This window comes from Crocodylus porosus, unplaced genomic scaffold (assembly GCF_001723895.1).
Source record: "Crocodylus porosus isolate Cpor-Errol unplaced genomic scaffold, CroPor_comp1, whole genome shotgun sequence".
Classification (NCBI taxonomy): Eukaryota; Metazoa; Chordata; order Crocodylia; family Crocodylidae; genus Crocodylus; species Crocodylus porosus.
In genome coordinates, this window is record NW_017728928.1 from 11192803 (window position 1) to 11213536 (window position 20734).

General features: G+C 53.5%; 1 protein-coding gene across 3 annotated transcripts in view; it reads left to right on the top strand.

Moving 5' to 3' along the window:
* The window catches only part of LOC109315040 (polycystin-1-like), a 56125-nt gene that overhangs the window by 4725 nt on the left and 30666 nt on the right, over positions 1-20734 (top strand). For all 3 annotated transcript variants that reach the window (XR_002102415.1, XM_019542503.1, XM_019542504.1), the window contains exons 5-18: positions 88-362; positions 1001-1382; positions 7396-7576; positions 8428-8648; positions 8902-9020; positions 9455-9602; positions 10541-10815; positions 11351-12109; positions 12556-12687; positions 13615-13790; positions 14600-14736; positions 15019-18680; positions 19048-19197; positions 19722-19859. Coding sequence is in view for 2 of the 3 variants with exons in the window: in XM_019542503.1 (XP_019398048.1) it covers positions 88-362; positions 1001-1382; positions 7396-7576; positions 8428-8648; positions 8902-9020; positions 9455-9602; positions 10541-10815; positions 11351-12109; positions 12556-12687; positions 13615-13790; positions 14600-14736; positions 15019-18680; positions 19048-19197; positions 19722-19859 (6755 nt within the window). In the remaining variant the exon portion in view is untranslated. The remainder of the gene's footprint in view (positions 1-87; positions 363-1000; positions 1383-7395; positions 7577-8427; positions 8649-8901; positions 9021-9454; positions 9603-10540; positions 10816-11350; positions 12110-12555; positions 12688-13614; positions 13791-14599; positions 14737-15018; positions 18681-19047; positions 19198-19721; positions 19860-20734) is intronic.

Sequence of the window (20734 nt, forward strand, 5' to 3'; positions counted from 1 at the left end):
TAAAAAGCCCATTGCTGCGTTGCAGTTCCCACACAGTTCACATGGATAGCCCAGCCGAAAACTCATCTCCTTCCACTTCCCTTTCAGCGGCTGATTTCATCTCATGTGTGCAGGACGCTGAAAGAACGAAAGGCACAGTCCTGCAATACTCCTCCCTTCACCTCGGTCGCCACACCCGCGCCTCCTGCCACGTGCTCTGTTACCAAGAGGAGCACACGCATTACAGCCTGGACGGAGCAGACCGCTGCCTGTGCGGGTCGCTGAGTGGGGAAGTGGCCACAGGCTGCAGGAAAGCGTGTTCCAATGAAATCCAAAGCCAGGTCTGCAATAAAACCATCATCCACCCTGTGTATCCTGTCCAGGTAACTGCACCAGGGGTCATCACAGCTTGTGGAGAAGGGGAGGTGGACCACTGCTCTTCCATAGCTAGTCAGGGCTGGTCTCAGGGTTGGGAAAGGATCTCAGCTGGCCCCTGTTCCCCCTGGATATGAGTTTATAGATTTTAGGGCTGGAAGGGACCTTGTGAGATCATTGGGTCCGGCCCCCTGCCCAAAGAGCAGGAAGTCAGCTGGGGTCCAGCAAAGTGAGCATCCAGGCATTTCTTCAACGTCTCCAGAGTAGATGCTTGCACCACTTCTGGGGGGAGTTTATTCCAGGCTCTGGAGATTCGGACGGTAAAGTTTTTCCTTCTGTCCAGTTTAAAATGGTCTTCCAGCAGTTTGTGACCATTCAACGTAGTCTGGGAATACTAAAGGAAGAGTGGATGGAGGGAGCTTTGGTCGTGTGGGAGGGATGCAGGGAGTTTCCTACCAGCCTGGAAGACGAGGTGAGGGGGGTGGAGAAGAAGAGCTCTTTAACGGCTGGTGGGGAGCTGAGGGGCTCTGGGGGTGAGAGGCATAGAAAGGACCTCTTCCAACAGCACGCTGGAAGCTGGGGAAAGGGGCCCAAGCTCCCAGCCCGTGTTTTTGGGTCTGGGCTTCCACTGCTCTCCTCCCCCCAGGTGCGCCTATCCTTCTCCGCTCGCCCGTACTACAGCCTCCATGAGATGGTTGAATTTACCGCTGAGGTCCCACTGCCTGGGACGGTGTACACCTGGGACTTCGGAGACAGAGGGGAGCAGTACACCACCAGCCGCACCAGAGCTCAGCATCTATATGCGCTCCCTGGCACGTACGTGGTGACAGTCAAGGCGCAGACTGGGCAGAGGAGCCTGCTGCGCCGAGCGGGTGTCAGCGTGATCCTGCCCGTGGCCTCGGTGGGCCTGGAGTGCCCCACCGCTGTGGGGGCCGGAGAGAGAGCTGACACCTGGATCCACGTCCCGCGGGGCACCGACCTCTCCGTCTTCTGGAGAGTGATGATGCCAAGTGGACAAGAGATCCTGGGTGAGATGCTGCCGGGGGGTTATTTCAGCAGGGTCCTGGTTCTCCTGTGAGATGGGGCGCTTCCACGAGCGGCGGCCACACTGGCGTACTGGAGGGAGAGCAGCAGGTGTTGCACCTCTGCCCTTTCTACCCCTTTCGTGTCCCCCTCGAGATTGTCCTGGAGAAAAAAGGATGGCGTGGGAGCGGGAGGAGCCTGGATGGCACACGGGGCAGATGTCGAGGTGGACGGCGTGGGGTTGGGTGGGGGAACCAGAAAGGTGCTCCAGCGAGAGGTGTAGAGAGGAAAGACCCAGCTCTGGAGGCGACGCTGGGCCCCCAGCACCAAAGGAAGGTGGCAGCAGGCGTTAAGGAGGCAGGGAGGAGGATCTGTGACAACCAGCTGCCTGACCGCATGAGGCGAGCTGCTTCCACAGAGACCTTTCAAGGAGGGAGGGCTGCATCTGCGTCTCCAGGGAGACTCGGGGCAGCCACAAAGAAAGGGTTTAGAGAACGAGTTGCCAAGCAAAGCCCTGCAAAATCTTCGCGCGTATCCCAGAAAGCAGCAAAGTCCGTGCGGGGAGAGAGCCTCCAGCGCTAGGGGGGCTGTGAGGGCATGGAGACAGAGGGGGCTAGGGTGACAGGAGGGGTAATTCCCTCCCGCGGGGGTGCGGGAGAGAGAACGGGGCTCTGCATCGCGTTAGCCCAGACGCCATGGTGAGGGGCACGACATGAGGCTCTTTGGGGCCCGTTACACCGATCTCTCTCAAGACGGCATCTCTCCGCTGAGCAGCATGGCGAGGCTGGCAGCTCTGTGCCGTGGCTTGCAGCTGCAGTGGCTGCTGCTCCCCCTCCTGGGCAAGGGGACTGCTGGTACGTGGGGTGCAGACTGCGGAGAATGAGTGCTGCTTTGAATGTGGCGGGGGCAAGGGGATGGGAGAGCCGTGCATGCGGCGAGGGGGAAGGAAGGCGGGAGGATGGCATGTGCATGCTCGCGCGCTCTTCCTTGCAGGGGCAGAGCCCATGCTGTGCTGGCCCTGCTGGCATCCTGCTGGGGTCACATATGCTGGGGAGGTGTCTCTGCTATGCCCAGCAGCTTGAGAAGGGCTTTTGGCTGGAGGCACCTGGATGCAGCTGGCTCATATTGAAGTGAATGGAAAGGGATAGCAAGGAGTAAAATGTCTGTGTTGTGCTAGGTTGGGCTAGTGACCCAGACAGTCTCACACATGCAGCCTGTAGGAGTCACTCAATGCGAGGAAGTGACAGGACAAGGCTTGGGTGGCTTCTCTGGGAAGGCAGGAGGTGCTGGTCTTACAGTGGCTTATCTAAGGTCTTCTAGGGAGATACCATGATGATGGTTTTGGCCCAGGTGGTTTTACATACCTGGCAAGGGAGCTCCCCTCCTTCTCGACCTTGAATGACTTGGTGTAGCTGAAGGCGGAGACCTATGCATCACACTGCGGGAGTCTGCTAAGGCCTGCCAATGGGAGGATCTCAGCTACACAAGTCATGGCAATAGGGGATTGCTCCTGGGCTTTCCCTCTAGCTTGCTGCTACAGCCTTTTGGCTAAGGGCAAGCAAAACTAGAGGGCAGCTGAACCCCAAGGACTCCCAGTTTGGGGCTTGCACATAGGATCTTCCCGTGGATCTCAGAGTATCTGAAGCCCCAGACTGAAGTCCAGGAGGTAGGATAGTTGGTGGTGGTAGCACCACACAGACTTGAATAATTGACCTCTGCTCTGTCGATAGACTAATTTGGCCTAAGACAATTAAAAAAAACCAGGCCAAGAGTCCAGCTAACTCAATATTTTGGGGTCCACCCTGGGCACCGATACCCTTCACTGGTACTCGATCGTGCCATGCTACTGAAAGGATGGTATCAGCAGTATGTCTTCAGATACCATTCTTTCTGCCTTCATCCGGTGCTTAGCTCATGGCCTGAAACGGGGCTGATAGCCGGTGAGATCCGCGTGCCAGGTAGCACAACTGATGTTGGCTTCTTGCTCCGATCTAATCTCTTCGGAGTGGTCTACACTCTTGTGCCTAGTGCCCTCCGGAGCAGAAGCTGATTCTTGTCTAGCCATGCTGCCAAAGCCACAGGGTCTCACTGCATAGGGAATTTATATCCTGGGCCAGCATACTTCCAGTTTACAAGAACATTGTGCTGCAGACTGAGGTTGAATCCCTGACTCTGCCCTAGATGTCCTGCAGAGCCTTGGAGATGCCCCCAGTCACTCTGTGGCTTGGGTCCTGTGATGTGTGGATAAATTCCTGAATGGAGGTCTGGCACCCGTGCGCTGCAGCAACGGGGCAGTGCGAAACCCTGGGTCGAGGGCAGCTGGCCTGGTTCCCTGGGGGGCCTAGCTGCCAGCAACCTAACTACTTCCACCTGGCCCCAGTTGCTTTACCACCAGCAGCTCTTTCAGCGCCCAGGATGCACTGTGACAGGACAGAGGCCATTCAGTCTAGTCTTGGGCTTTGGAGTCCTTGTTCTTACTTTTTGTTCCAGCCTGCTGATTCCCAGTGTCCCCGGTCCTGGTTCCTGCCTGCTGACTCCCCTTTATAGACTCCAACCCAGACCCTTTTTCTCCGGCCCTGTTGGCCTCTGAACCCCTTGCTGCCAATACCTGTCCGGACCCCTTTTCTCCTGACAGCTGACTCGTTTGGTCACAGGCAACGCGTGCCTCCTGAGGCTGGGGGGGCACAGCGACTGCCCACGGGCAGTGACGCAGGTGTTGGCAGCAAGGGCCGGCCGAGCAGGGACCATCTGCAGGTGGCCGCAGCGATGCCAACGATGGGGGGGGGGTCTCCCCACGGCTGGATGCCAAGCCCTGATGTACCCCGGACAGTGAGAGAGGGAGTGAGGAGGGAAGGAGGACTCGACTTGAGGACCGTGTTCCCATGAGCAAGCAGCAGACGGGAGTGAAAGCAGGCAGGGGGCTTAAAGGCAAGGATGGAGCCAATTGAGGCTCATCCCATATGACCAAATGAGGCCTGACCCTGGGATCATATTGCTGTCACCACCCAGGCAAGGAGCCCTTTCCAAATCACCCGTTGTCCCTGCGCCTTGTGTCAGGGAGCAGCTGGAGATGGAGCGGGATCTGGTGTGGGCTATTCAAAGCCTGGGGCACCCCGAGCAGTAGCTAACTCCAAGAAACGCTTGGGTGCTTATCTTGCTGGGGTGATCTGACCCCAGCTGACTTCCTGCCCCTGGGGCAGGGGCCCGGACCCGATGATCTTGCGAGGTCCCCTCCAGCCCGCATGAAAATCTGAGACTCTCCGAGAGCACTCGGTCCATCTGGAAAGCCTCGGCGAGGTGCCGGCAGCAGCTGATCAGTGGTCCACGCCGTGGGAGCAGGGGAGTCTCCCGGGTTGTTTTAGTGTCTGGAACAGATCAAACTTTGTTTGGAGTTGCCATGGCGATGGGTTTTCTGGCTTTCTGTGTTTCGGCTGTTGCTGGGGGACGCAGGGATGCCAAGCCAGGTGCTCGCCGGCTCCCCGGCAACCGAGCTGGACGTGGCGATGGCCGCATTGATTGGATTTTCCTCATTATGGTGTGAGCGCTCTGCTCAGGGGGCTCAGGAGGCAGGAACTGCTGCTGCCGGGATGGGATGCATCCCGCATCCCATCAGCTGAGATGCCCCTGGCCCCCCAGGTCCTTTCCCCTGAGGATGCAGTCGCTGAGCCTCTTTCAGGTCCCAGTCCCATGACTTCCTTTGGCCTCCTTGCCCCAGCTCATTTGAGGGAGTTTTCTGGCCGTGGAGACTTGGAGTTGGGAGGGGGCATCGGCACACAGGGATTCAACAGCAGAAAATAGCTAAAGTTGAGAGCCCGGGACCGGAAAGGAACAAGTGCGGCACAGGCGGGGGGCGGTGAAATCTGGGGGAACTAGAACGAGAGAGAAGGACTGGCTCCATCTAGACCCTTAGCATGGGACTTCCTTCTGTAGTCACCAGCTCGCCTTTCATCCCCTCGCCCCACATGCAAGGGTTCCTGGGGGTTCAGACAAAACATTGAGGACCTAACCAGGGTTGTCCATTAAAAAGTCTGTGGCATTGTTTCTGGCAAGAACAGTGGGGCTAGTCCCCTTGTTCTGGCCTAGACTTTTGCTCAGGCGGTGACTATTTCCCTGCACCGTCGGGTATTGCACTCACGCGTTTCTGCCTCGGCTCTTAAGCAGCTGCCCTGTTTCACTGCAGAGTTGGCTGCATTTCGGCGGTGGGTGAATTGATTCTTGTACCCGTAGCGCTTGGTATTGTTTGTTGTTCCTCTTTCCTAACCCCAAGATATTTTATGGCACCAATAGTGTCAGCTCCTGCTTTGAGAAGAGGAGTAAGATCCTGCTATCCCCTGCTCCTCTCCTTGTCTCCTCATCACCACCTTGTAGCGCTGTAAAGTGAAGCTCTGGGCTTCTGCTCCTGATCCACACTGACCTGCTCCCCTGCAGCTCCAGTCTGGGGTTCCCTTGCTTCCTCCAGCCTTGCCACCTGAAGGGCATCACCTGGGTCTATCCTGGTGGGCTCAGGCAGTGAGACACCGAGCACATTCGCAATACTGGTAGAGTACCTCCCTTCCTTATCCTTCCACCTTAGCACCAGAGGTTTGCAGTTGGTTGGACTGTGACCATTTCACCAAGAGATACAGATCAGCCTGCCACAGTAACCTGTCATAGTCTTTGTTTCCTACCCCCCATTTCCTTCTCATCCTCAGCAAAGTGAACCAACAAAGATTATATGTTACCCTCTGAACTGCAGATAAACGTATTGAATAGCAAGAACCAGTTCCTTGGCAACTCTGCTAAGTATTGCCTGGCTGGTGGCCGTCTCCATATTAACAGTGACACTGGGAGCTGTGTTTTTAATATGTGCCTTGTTAATTCCATGTAATGCACTTATTTTTCATGGAATCATCACAAAGTCCTAATTCACCTGCTTTGGAAAACTGCATCGACACAGTGGCCTCTGTTAACTGGACCTCTCATGCTGCCAAACAACCTGCTTCCCCCAAACAATGCCTGGCGGTCAGTGATACTTGCTTCCTCTCATTCTCTGCAAGTCGCCTTCTAAGATTCATAGATTCGTAGCTGTAGGGTTGGAAGGGACCTGAGTAGACCATCAAGTCTGACCCCCTGCCCTGGGCAGGAGTGAATACTGGGCTTCAATCTTTTTCGCAGATAATAATGCGCTGCATACAGAGTACCAACTCAGCCTTGCCTTCCTTGAAAGTGCTAGAGGGAGTCATTTCACCAGCTATTTACAAAGATCAATGCTAATGTATTTACAATAGAAACCAACGTATTTAAAACCATTAAATATATTGTGTTTAACTCTACTATTAGTTTACATGAACACCGCTTACCTCTGGCACCAGTTTTTCCTGCTAGCATTTTAGAAATTCAAAAATGCTACTCCTGGAGGGGCAAAAAGAAAAGCTGGCATATAACCCCAGCTAGGTAACTGTCAAGCCTCCTCTTAAAGACCCCCAAGGTAGGAGCCAGCACCACAAGTTAATCATTCTGTTATTTTGCCAGGGATTGACGTTAATAAATTCACTGTCATTCCTTTTTAAAGTATCGGGTCTATGCCGGGAGACGTTCAGCACCTTGAAATTTTCCCTCCAAGACTGGTGAAAAATCGAGTGCAACACTAGGTCACTGGTGGGGGAGGGTCAAGATGTGGGTGGTGGTGGATTCATTACTGTGGACTGATGGTGTTTGCCAACCAAATGTTCCCAAGAGAACAAAGACCATCAGGAATGTGCTGCCATAGTAGCTGGTAGCCTTCGGTTTTCCTTACTCGATCTGTGCCCTGGGCTGTCTCGTCTGTCTGTGTCTGGGCCCTCGGGGAAGTAACTGGCTTGGTACCACCACTGAAAGGCTCCACGAGATGTCCCTCTCAAGGAAGACAGCCTTCTCCAGAGATGGTTTCTCAGCGTCTGGTTGGAAAAGACTGGGAACGCAAACTCCCCTGAAACTCAGCCATGTGCCTGGATGCGGCAGGCTTTTCCAGGCTCCTCATTTCCCCTTCTTCCTCTCCAGATGAATCCTCTTGCCCCCGAGGTGGCTGGATCCATCTGCCAAGCCTGAACTGCTACTGGCTCAGCCAAGCCAAGGAGACCTGGCAGGATGCCCGACAGCTCTGCCAAGCGATGCCAGGAGGAGACCTGGCCATTGTAAGCTCTCAAGAGGTGCAGAGCTTCCTGCAGGAGACTTTCCCCAGGTGCATGCCCTGCTGCAGCCCTATTGCTGTGCTAATACTAGTATTGCTATGAGGGTGGGTGCCATTCAGGCATCAGACAGTCAAGCACCTTCCCTCCCCTAGTGCCAAGGTGGTGTTGCTCATTCCCCAAGGCAGTCAGACAGTGGGTGTAGCAGGCATCGTGCTTCTCCAGGTGTCCCCAGGCAGCTGTGTGATGCCACAGCAGAATACATGCAGTTTAAACCCCGTAACATGTGGCTGTTGAACCACCCCTAGGAAGGAACTGTTTCAAGCAGGCGCTTCAGCAAGAGCTTTTGTACGTTCCAGACCCTGGTCATTGTGGGATGGAGGATCAGAAGCAGTGAGACCCTCCAGCTTTCTTTAAATTTAGCAGAGGTTGCCAAGGCCAGGCACCTCTAGAAGCCAACTTCTATGCCCCTTCAGAGAAGCCCTAGGTGGTTATGCTGGGAGTTAAGGGATGGGTGTCACAACCCATGGACTGTGGAAGCACTTGCAGGAAGCCTTGCATGTGGATGTGACTGGGCTGGGTGCTCAACTTGCACTTCTTATTTCCACCAGTGCAAGATGGGATGGGAGCGATTCCTAGGGCGCAGAAGCCCTGAGGGGATCAGGCTCCATGTGCTTGGGGGATATCCTTCGTGTTGGCAGAAGAGTACCAATTATTCGGACCCTTTTAAATGCTGTAGGGTTGTCTTCAGGGTACTCAGTGGGACCAAACATCAACACTGAGCAGCTGCCTCCTGCCTATCCCAACACCCCCTCCCTTCCCCAGCTGACTTCGGGGCTCCATGTTGAATTGCCAAAGCTGTTGTGCAGTAAGCAGATGTCCTTTCTGTCTTTCTCTTCGGCAGTGCTGGTGCAGCTTGGATCGGGTTGGGTGACCTCGGCTCATTGGGGTCCTTGCGCTGGGTCGATGGGAGCCCTGTGAACTCTTTCCAGAACTGGGGACCCTCAGGCAGGCCTGAGGGAAAGGAGAACTGTATCCAGATGCACCTCTTCGGCTCCAAAGGGCTTTGGAGGAGCAGCCGGTGCTCTGCAACGTCCTTGTTCCTCTGTGAGATGAGGGCTGGAGGTATGGCACACCCCGCCTGCTTCTAGGGGTAGGGTCTTATAGCTCCGTCCCTGCCTGCCAGTCCCTCTTTTCATCACCCTTGTCTGTTGGCCAGGCTTGCACCCATGCCTACGCCGTTGCTGCCTTGAGATCCTGCTGTAGCTCAGCTGGTCTCTTTGAGCCCTGCAATCCTAGCTGGGTCGGTGAGGCAAGCTGGCGGCAGGGCCTGACTGCTCTGCAAACTGAGAAGTGACCACGTGTGTTGTGTCTGCAGCCATCCTGCCCAACCCAGACCTGTTCCTGACAGGAGTGCCGGCGTTCAGCAGAGCCTGTGAGGTCAAGAACATCAGCATTGAGCAGCTGCCTCCTCTTATAGGAACCAACCACATTGAGGTAATGTCCAGGCCAAGACCCCTGAGGCAGATGCATGTCAGTATTATAGATGGGTCCGTATGAGCTGTCTTAGCTCTTCCCCCCCCGACTTAGGGCCACTCACTGCATATCCTTTGGGAGTGAGACACAGACCTGCCCAGAAGCAGCAAAATGTCAACCAAGGGCTGTTCTCCTAATGCTTAAGGCCCAGAAATTATGAGAAAATTGTATTTCCTGCTCCCAGGCTGGATAAACAGGGCTGTGCTTTGAATACAGCACAGATCTTTGGGCAGTAACATGAGCCCCAGACATCCCAAGAGCATCACGTCACGACAGCACAAATGGACCCATGCCCACCCCACCCCTCTCCCCTCCTCTCAGATCCCTCCACGAGGCCTTTGTGGACCTTTCTCCTTCACACGTCCCATGCATCCTTTCTTGGCCCTGTCTTACAGCTGATGCTCTTCCCTGGCCTCTGGTTCAGCCAGGCAGGCGCCCTCGTCTCCGTGGATTTGGGGGTACAATCAACAAAGAAGCCTGTTCTCATCCGGTTCCAGATCTTCCGCCCATATTGCAACCCCAACGAGCACTTGGTCCCTCCTGGTAAGAGCTCAGCTTCCATAATTCTCTCGTACTTGTAGCAGCAAACACGGGCTTTTGCCACAATACCCTATATCATTACAATGAGCAAAATAAGCTACACTGACCCTGGTATAACTGCATCTAACTGGAGCTTTTGCCAGTGTAGAAATGCCATTGAAGAAAAGACACCCCCCCGGGCTAATGTTCACTTTGGAAACTAACTTGATATTTGCATGCATTCAAAATTAAGCAGGGCAAGATTCCCAGCAATCCTATAAGTGAAACACAGAAGAGGGCTAATCCTTTCTTAAGTTACACTCCTCCAGAGAGGATGTTCTAAGCAGGATGTCTTCCTTCTAATTAGGATGTCATTGGCTGCTATCGCTTTCCTCTGCAAGAAACAGTGTGGATAGAGCTAACTGAAAACCAGTCCATTTTTTTTCCCCTGGTCCAAATACAAGTAGATACACACACAGGTGCTCCTCTTCCATTAGTTTCCAGGTGCAACCAGCAGTGGGCTGCAATGATTATCCCCAAGAAGAGCAGAGAGGAGAGGTTAAGTGACTATCAAAAGGCTATGTAGTCAGTCAACAGCAGAGCCAGGAATAGACCTGGATCCTAGCCCAGTGCCCCCATCCTCCAGACTGATCCTTCCAAGCAGGAGACTGTCTTCCTTCATCTTCCTTGTCCAGTTCAAATTCTGGGCTGTCAGAAATCCAGATCTGTTTTCAAAACCTGCCTGTTGGCCCTTTTTCTCCTTGATTGTTTGGTTCTTCCACCAAGATGGGGAACATCATTGCAGATCTGAATGGTGTGCTGTACTGGGCGCTCAGGAGAATACACAGAGTCTGGAATACGTGTTTAGGAGAACGCCCAGCGTGGGAAACCATAATAATGCAGCTTGCTTTGCCTTTGAGCAATAAGGGTTGCCGTAACATGCAGCATATATTTCTTCTCAGGCTGTCAGCTGCTTCACAGTCCATTCACCTGCTGTCACCCCAGGCCACTCTGCAACACCACAGGTGGGTGCCCGGGTGGACAGCAGTGGTGCCCGTTGGGAGAAGGCTGTCTGAACATCTCCAGCCCTTGTAGCTCTTATGCCTTTGAGAACATGACCTCCAATATCCTGCCCTTCCCGAGCCCTCCACGTTACATGGCGAGCCCTCCATCCTACTTGCCAGTGGCTGACCTCTCCATGGTCCTCCCTCCCAGCAGCAAAAGCAGCCACCTCCATGTAAGTGATTCCAGGACCTCATCCTGTTAGATCTTCTCTTTCTCCCACATTTCTCCTGTCTAGTTATTTCCTGCCCTTTTCTCCTTGCATTGTCACTTGCTGGTGTTTGTTGTGTGTGGGGGCAGCAATTTTGTGGCATCCTTGGGTGTGAACCTGAGTGTTTCAGCTTTGTGGAGTGGGGTGGCATCATCCTGTTGTGAGGCAGGGTCAGTCTGTGTACATGCCACATCACAGCGTGCAGACCTGACACTCGAACCCCTGTGCACTGTGAGCTTTGCAATGACCCTGGCAAAATGCAGGAATTTAAATTAAATTAAGCGGTGGTGGGTAACAGCCCTTCCCAGCTTCCTCTCTCCTTCATCCTCCTCCCCTTCCCTCTCCCGTTCTTCTCTTCCTGGTTTCTTCCTCCTATTGTCCTCCTTCCTGTCCCTCACACATCATAGGCAGGAGCTGAGGTAGGGTAAGCTCTGAGGCCAATCTGGTGACAGTAGATGCTACAGTTCCAAAGGGAGATGGTTCTTCCTGTGCATTTCAGGTCCTCCTGCCTAGAGAGGAGACTCACGTCAACCCCAATGACATTATTGGGATACAGCACAGTGCAGAGGCAGGCTTGTTCCTCCAGTGTCTGCACCACTCCAGCTCCCCCTGGCGCCAGAGCTACATCAGCCTTGTGAAGGATGGCTGGTGGGAAGAAGACATCAGTGGCTTTACCAACCCTACATGGGTGGACAGCGTGCTCTGTGACATCCGAGTCACCTTTGCATATAGGACACGAAGCCTTGCCACCAGCCCTCTACTTGGTGGACATTCAGAGCCCGGCACATACACCTACATGGCAACGGTGCAGAACGTGGTCAGTAGCAGGCAGGTGGACTGCACAGTGAAGGTGCAGACCAGGGTCAGCGGGCTTCAGATTATCCACCCAACACTAGTCAACGGGAAGCTCCATGTGGCCACAAAACGTGGAACCCTGATGGTCGTCAAGATCCTCTCCGGCTGCAATGCCGTGGCCCACTGGATGGCACCTGTGAATAAGGCTGGGGTGCCTTTTGAGCCCACTTGCCCTGCCAGCATTGTGCCCCATGTGCCCGCCTGCCGCAAAGACAATGCAGACACCTGGTTCTCCTCTGCTGTGCTTCTCATGGAGGAGACAAGAATGGAGACCCTCAATGTGCTGGTGTCCAACAAGGTCAGCTCCCAGAAGCTATCAGTAAAGATTCAGTCTTATGACACCATCAAAGGACTCCGGGTGATGCCTCCTGGTCCTCTTAGGATGTTAGTGGATGTGTCCCAGGTAGGTTATGCTACTGCCCCTCTGATATGCTGTGGCTTTGCTGAATGCTGATGGTGCTCTAATACCAAACCTATTGTGGGTACAGGCCTCACTCAGTGACCACTGGGTGTTCCCTGAGCTGCAAGATAATGCTGTTCTCATTTAGCAGAAATCTCCAAGGGCAGCCCACAGGGGTCCCAGGATGCCTGAGACCCTGGGGACCAGTCTGGCTTGGAGTAATGTCTCTCGCACCTTCTTGCTCCAGTATAAGTGAGCTTGACCTGTTGCAGTACGTCCACTGGATGGCTTCTGGGAAGCAAGTGAATGCTATGCCCAGGAGTTCATGTCTCACTTTGTTTCAAGCCCGTTGGAGCTTCCCCCCTCCTTTCTATTAGCCCCACCCAGCATGCAGCTGGACCATCCCATCCCTAGGGCTTGGGTCAACATCTGATTGCTTTGCTTGGCAGGTATTCTCTGCAGAGCTCAGCCAGGGCTCCTCCATCTCCTACACCTGGGTCATTGACAACATGAGCATGTTTGCCTACAATGGACAGACCTACAGTGTCAGGTTCAAAAAGCCGGCCACCTACCGGCTGAAGGTGAGGCAATGTTACAGGCCACCACAATCTGCTTCATCTGAGGCAAACAAAGCAAGGAAAGGGCATCAGGTCATCAGAGCAAGGGGTTGGGGAACTGGGGCTCCTGGTGCTTTTCTTAAACAAGTCACCTACCACTTTGCACTTCCATTTCTCCACCACTGAAATGGGGACAGGAAGTCTTCATCCCCTCCCAGAAATGTCATGGTGTTTTAAGTGTTGTTTCTAAGGTGCCATGAGCCACCCCCCCTAAGCACATACTTTTAGAGGGACAGATATACAGACAGGTTTGCCAATTATTATTAAACTGTAAATTTTACATTTACATTTAATTATTAAAATGTAAATGTAGAAGCCTGCTCTTCCAAGTTCAACATGCTCTAAGCCAGACTACATGGAGGAGTCAGAAATCACTGCAGGCAGCTTGCCTGAAGACCCTGCTTCTCGGACCCATCTGCCCCAGTTGCTTGTCCCTCTGTGAGGCTGACCTTCAAGTGGGAGTCACTGCACGTTCCTCTGCAGCTCAGATACAAAAGGTCACTGCTGAGGGTAGCAGTCATGGTTCTCTGGGTGGCTTTTCCCCGACTATTTGTAGATTCATAGATGTTAGGCTGCTTCCTTCTGTTCCTTGCTCTGAATTCATCCTGAGCAGGCTTGGAGACCTGCTCAGTACTGCCATCATTCCCTGACCTCTGCCAACCACTTGGATGGCAAAGGGCACTCATCTGGGAATCTGGGAGATGTGTGACGTGCATCAAGGGAGCTGTTGGTAAGATAGTCCAAGGTTGAGCGGTGTGAGGAGAATCGAGGGTCATGAGGCAGTGTGGCTGAGGAAGGTCACTGGTCGTGAGGCAGTGGGTTGGGTGGATGGGAATGCCCAGGGTTTTCTTTCCTACCCATGTTTGATGCAGTTCTGTTCTTTCCATGCAGCTCCAGGCAGAGAATCCTGTGAGTTCTGAGACTCTGGAAATAGCACTGAGAGCTGAGCCCATGAATCCACTGGCCAACCCTGAGTTTCTGGGGATCCCTACGGTGGTGCCAGTCAATGTTCTCCAAACTTTGATATTCAGGGTGGAAGTGGACACTGCTGTGGAAGTCACTGTGAGGTGACAGCCCCATGGGGTCCAGGAAGGGACAGCTCTCTGTCCCCAGTCTTCAAGGGGGGGATTTTCAACCATAGAGGTCAAGCCAACAGGGTCAATTTAATCTGGTGTGATTTTAGAGAGGATCACCAGGGAGCTTCCAGGAGGGAATGACCCCTCAGAGGACATTGTGGTGGGTGTGCTTTATTGCCCATTACTCATGTCATTGTGTGGTGTCCAGTTGGAGCATGGCCTCACATCAGGAAGGACAAAAAGGGAATCAAGCTGGGAGGAGGATGGAGATGTTCCCCCGCCAGTGGAAAAATGAATGGGAAAATATTGCTGAATTTGAGGCCAACCTCCCGAAGGGATTAAGTTCCCCAGCTGTGTCCGAATCAGGCTCCAGTGACAAATAGTTGAAGATGATATAGAACAATTGGGCCTTGATTGACTACACTGATAGGCAGAAATGACATCTTCTGTAACATGCTGATTAGAGGATCCTTTGCTCTTTGTACATCAGACTAAGCTGTAAGAGATACGGTGCCTCCGCAGTGTAGGCACTACCATATTGCTCACATCTGTGGCCCATCTGTCCCATACCCAATCTCTGATGGTGGCCATCACCAGATGCTTCAGCAGAAGATGCAAAAATTGCATTTTCCTCATCTTCCCCCATGGTTAGTCTCATCCTGACCCCTTCTAGTTAGAGATTTGCTTTAGCCCTGCAGCATGAGGTTTTACATCCATTCCAAAATGTGCATTAACTCCTCTCGCCCTGGCTTGACTCACTGCCACAGAACTGCCCAGACTCATTTCCTTTCTGCTTTCAGGTGGGGCTTTGGGGATGGCAGCCCAGCAGTGGAGAACGTGCTGTCTCCCCCATACAGTGCTCAGCTGCCTCGCCCAGATCCGCAGGTAGAACGGGTACAAGTGCTGGACAGAGTTGCCCACACTTACACTCAGCCAGGTAAGAAAAGGGCTTGGCAGGTCGTGGGGAATTCAGCAGGGCCCCTAGTCTTGGATCATGGCTCCCAAAGGCAGAGGAGAAAAAAGGCAGAAAGGGGACAAAGGAGGGAACCAAGAGAAGGGCAGAGGTGAGAGAGAGGATGGCATCATGAATGTGCAAGTGACTAAAAACAGACTGAGCCCCATGAAAATGATGACTTCTTCCTCTGGGTATAATAATTGCAGAAGATCCAGCTCCCACACAAAACCACTCCACCCTGCTATGTCTTTTCTGCTTCCACAGGTGACTACCTGGTGACCACAGAGGCTGTCAACAAATTTGATCGAGTTCAGCAGGTGGCTAAAGTCCGGGCAGTCATCCCCATAACTACAGTGGCAATTTTGGTGACTCCCACTTACCCACTAGTGAATGAGGTTATCTGCTTTGAGGCACAACCCTACCCTACCCCCTATGGCATCATATACTCCTGGGATTTCAGTGATGGATCACCAACACAGGAAGGAATGAATTCATTGGTGAGCCACAGCTTTGGGAAGAGCGGTGTGTATAATGTAATCCTCCGAGCCAACAACAGCTTGAGTGAGGTACAGTCTGGCGTGGCTGTTATGGTCAGCGATCGTTGCATGGGTCTCCACTTGGCCTCCAGTGGACCAACTGAGCTTGGTTTAGCCACAGTTATTAATGTCACATTGGACTCTGGCACAGATGTCTGGTGGTCTTTTAATATGGGGGATGGGTCCATCTACAGCAACCTGTCGCTAGGCATCATCTCTCACACCTTTCCCATGGAAGGCAACTACACAGTGATGGTGACAGCTCACAATGTAGCCTCTTCTGCCCATGTCTCCACTGTGGCTGAGATTTACAGGCTCCAGATAACGAACATCCTGGCACCCATCTGCCTTCCCAGTGGGGAGATAACCCAATTCCAGGCAGTGGTGACAGGGCCAGGGAAAGGGGTTCAATTTTGCTGGGATTTCCAAGATAGCAGCACCCCTTTGGTCCGACATGGTGACCCCACAGTCCTTCACAGCTACCCAGCACCTGGGACCTACCAAGTGAACCTGACCGTATTGGGCACGGTAAGCACTGCCTCTCGCCAGATGTCCATCTGCGTAGAAGATCGAATCCACTCGGTGACGCTGACAGCGCTGACGCTGGCCGTAGCTTTAGGGGAGCCCCTATCCTTCCAGGCTGAAGTGATTCCAGCACCAGACCTCCAGCACCAGTATCAGTACCACTGGGATTTTGGCATTGGTGAAGAGCCAGTGCCCTCGAGGTCTCCAGAAATCACATTCACCTACTTGGAGAGCGGCTCATACCAGGTGACGGTCACTGTGTGGAACAAGGTGAGCCGGCAGAATGCCTCGGTGGATATCACGGCTCAGAGGGTGGTTGGCACCATCACTATTCACCACAGTGGTGAAACGGGAAACTTTCTGGCATTGGCCACCTCCTACCTCTTCACAGCGGAGGTCCCCGTGGACATTGTTGCCACCTTTGTGTGGGACTTTGGGGACCGTTCTCCCCCACAGGTGGGTCAGAGCACCTCCCATACATATCTCACAGCTGGAGACATCACCGTCACCTTGAATGGGGAGAACCAGGTCAGCCGGAGGAACGCATCGCTTGCCCTGGCAGTGTTGACCCCAGTGAGGCTCCTGGCCATGAGTCCTCAACAACCAGTTGGTGAAGCTGGACAAGAGGTCACCTTTGAAGTTTCTCTGGCTGCAGGGGACCATGTTCACTACTTCTGGGCTGTAGGTGAACCATGTGACTTTGAGGAGGGGGCTGCCACTTTCTCACACATCTTCCCGTCCACCGGCATCTTCCTGGTTTTTGTCACTGCTGAGAACTCAGTGAGCGCAGAGAAGGCAAATGTCACTATTGAGATTCAGGAGAGAGTCCAGGGTGTTCAGATCCACAGCAAGAACGTGGTGCAGGGAAGGTACGTCGCGGCTGCTGAGCCCTTTATGGTAACGGCTGAGGTTACCCAGGGCTCCAACATCTCCTTCTGGTGGACCGTTTCTCAAGGGCTGCACCAAATGTTGGCTGCAAGAGGACAGTCGCTCATGTTCTGTTACAACAAAAGCGGGGAACTTCTGGTGGAGCTGAGAGCTGCGAATGCGCTGGGAGAAGTGTCCGGCAGCCTTCCCCTCGAGGTGGTGGAGAGGATCTATGGTGTGAGGGTCCACACGGCCACTGACAGCGTGGCTGTGGGGAAGCCAGTGAACCTCACCGTCTTGGTGACCTCTGGGACTGGCTTGCTTTACTCCTGGCATGTACAGGATCGTGTACAGCCTCTGCTTACCAACTTCTCATCTCTATCCTACACCTTCTCCACTCTGGGCTCCAAGCTGGTGCTCGTCACAGTCTCCAATGTCTTAGGATCTAGCAATGGCTCCACAGAGCTGAGAGTCCAGGAGCCTGTTTCCGGGGTGACTTTCACTGTGGAGGGAACCACTCTCCCTTTTTTCTTGAAATCAGACACATCTACACAGTTCTGGGGCTCAGCGGCCACAGGCTCCGACATCACGTGGGAGTGGCAGCTGCACAGCAAGGAGGAGAAGCAGATCTTCCATGGACAGAATATCTCCTGCAGGTTCAAGGTAGCTGGGGTCTACCAGGTAGCCCTTCGAGCCTGGAATGACATCAACGAGGAAGCAGCCTCATATCCTGTGTCCGTCCAAGACCCTGTGGCTGGGCTGACCATGGAAGTGGACAGGGAGGGTGTGTGTACTGATGACAGGGTATTCTTTAGGCTGCACACCCTGAAAGGCACAAATGTGACCTTTGCCCTTGACTTCCCCACTCTGGGGTTCAGCCTGGATGTCCCTGGAGGGGTCCATCGCTCTTCTTTCCCAGTGGCCGGTTATCATCCAGTGCTGGCATCTGCCTTCAACAACGTCAGCCTGCAGACAGCATCCATTGTGGTACATGCAGTGGAGAAGGTGAGGGGGCTTCATCTCCTGGATTGCTGCCCAGCTGTCCTGGAGGCCAACAAGGAGCTGGTGCTCACCGCTGTGGTGCGAGCTGGGGAGAACGTCACCTTCTTCTGGACCTTCTGTTTGCCTGGATACCCGGACTATAAAGCAGCAGGTCAGCAGGTGGGGTACATGCCACCCAGAGAGGGCAACCTCACCATCCGAGTAGAGGCCAGCAACCCATTCTGTGCAGCCTCTCTGAGGGTGACTGTGCCCCTGCAAATGCCCATAGAGGCAGCCACCTTGACTACCAATGGCACCCAGGCTTTCGTCAATCAAACGGTGATGTTCAACGTGCTGGCTGTGGGTGGCAGTGATCTCCGCTTGAAGTGGGATTTCGGGGACTTGCAGGAGACCCTTGATGGAGGGAGGGACTGGAGGGCATTTCACCAGTTCAGCCAGCCTGGTGACTTCTCGGTGGAGGTGAAGGTCTACAATGACGTCAGCTCTGTGCTGGCACAAGTGACAGTTACCGTGCAGGAGCTAGAGTGCGATAGCCCTGTGCTGAGGCTTATGGAGCCACCTGCCACCATCCCCAAATCCCGCCCCAGTTACTTTGAAGCCAGCGTGGACCTGAAAGGGTGCACGGCCTACAGGGCTCGGTATCGGTGGGAGGTGTTCCGCAGCCCCGGCTGTCAGCGCCTGGATGAGGCCAGCCTGGTCCCATTGCATCACGTGGATGTTCTCACCCCATCCCTAATCCTCCCCAAGCTCTCCTTGGACATCGGCCCTCACTGCCTGCGCTTCACCGCCTCCTTGCAGCACACCCCTCTGGCCCAGGCGCTTTCTCTAGACATCACCGTGATCCCCAGCAAGCTAGTTCCAGTCATCCGAGGTGGGTCATGGAGGAGCTGGTCAGCCCAGCTGGATCTGGTTCTGGATGGCAGCAGCTCGTATGATCCTGACATGGGGATGGATGGAGACACCTCTCTGCAGTATCACTGGACCTGTGAACTTCAGGTAGGCAAAAGAAATCAGAAAGCGTGCCAGGCTGCAACACGCCTTTCTAGAGCTGGGTGGGACAAGGGGCTTCTCTCAGCGCTCTCCACATGGGACTGGGGCTCCGAATGCTGTGGGTGAGATGCTCATTAGGTTGGAGGGATTCAGCTGGACTCCAATGGAGTAGGAGGCAGGGTAAGTCCAACCCCACCAATGGGTCACCCTTTCAAGCCCCCCACCTCCTCTTTCCACCATACCCGCATCCACAGTTCACACTGGGGGTTAGATGACCTAATCTATCCTCCTCATCCTTCCTTTTCCTCAGCAGGAGGTCAAGAACAGGGGCCCGGGCTTGAGTTAACCAGGTCTCTTTCTCTCTCTCTCTCAGAACGCATCCTCAGCACCATGTGCCTCTCCTCCACTGCAGGCTGGTGCCAACATCACGGTTCCCCGTGCCATGCTATGTAAAGCCACCACTTATTTCTTCACTCTCACCATCTGGAAGCCTGGGAAGGAGCCAGCCTCTGTGGCACAGATGGTGAGCTTCAAGTGGGGAGTTTCCAGGCGAGCCCTGCTCAGGCTATGGAGCTCTTTGGGGAAGGAGGGTGAGGTGCAGACAGTGCAGCAAGTCCACTGGGGAAAGGGTTTGCTGTGACACGGAGGCATTTGCCTTCTTCTCAGGATGAGGCTGTGGGCTGAGATCCCAGAGGTCCCCCTTTAAATCCCTAACCTGTCTTTGGGGCCACACAGGATTTGGTGCTCAAGCTCATGGATTGCAGTGACTGTTGATCCCCATCCTTTTAGGACTGGACATGTCTATCCAGTGTCTGGAGATGCCCTGTGAAAGGCTCCTGACTCCAGCCAATGTACCAGGTCCCTCCCTTGAGTTTCATCTTGTCACATCCCAGGAGCTCATGTCTCCCCTCCTTTGTGCTGAGGTCTCACTCTCTGTGCACCAGGGGCTTGTCCTTTCTACTGCATTGAGTCTGCTCTGTTTCCTATGGGTTGCTCTTCAATGGGCCTTGTTTTCTGTGGTGGGTTGCATCCAATTTGTGCCTGCAGGTCTGGATTGAACCTGGCCAGATCCTACCCGTGAGCATAGACTGCCGTTCCTGCAGTGCCCTGGCAAGCTACGAAGTCAGCAGGAGCATCCATGTCACACTGTTTGGACAGTGCGAGAGCTGTGACAACAGGACCATGGTGAGACCAACTTATCACAGACCCCTTTGAGGTTCTCCTACACACCCATCTCCTGCTGATTGGAGGCTCCCTGCATTTGGTGTGGGTGTAGACCTGATAAGCAGTAATTTTATGGGGAAATTAATGTTGTGCAGGGACCAAAACATCAAATTTGCGTGGTTTTGGATGAAAAGAGACCAAAACATCAATATTTAAAAATATTTTAAATAACTGTTTCCAAGATGTTTTGTTTCCAAATTTCCCAAGGGGAAAAGCTGCATTTTCGAAATGCCAGAACATTTTATTTCACCATGTTCAAAATGAATCGGCCCAACTTCCTAGCATTTTTCATTCACAAATGGACCCAGATGAAAAGGGAGGGTAAACGCAAGGGAAGAAAACCAAACAAAGCCCTTATTTCAGGGAAAGGAAATATTTGGAGTAGATGCCAAGAAAATTATTTTTTAATTTTGCCAACAAAAATCTGTTTTTGTTTGATCCAAACTAAATCCTGGCCTCCCTCCCCTGTTTTTCTTCAGTCTACCCCCCCAGTCCAAAAATGTATTATTTGTACAGCTCTAGTTTTGATTTTTTTTAATACCCTTCCCCCTTCAAAGCTTCTCCCCCCACTACGATGTCAGACTCCAAACGCCTACAGCAAGGGTGGGCAAAATGCAGCCCGCGGGCCAGATGCAGCTGGCCGGCCATTCTCCCCAGCCCTCAGGGCCCCTAAAAAATTTAGAAAACTAATATTTCTCTGCACCTCGCTGCCTGTCATGCAGCCCTCGATGGCTTGCCAAAACTCAGTAAGTGACCCTCTGCCCGAAATAATCGCCCGCCCCTAGCCTACAGGCTCCAGAGCTCATGTAGTCAGTCTGGGCTTACACTTGCCAGGG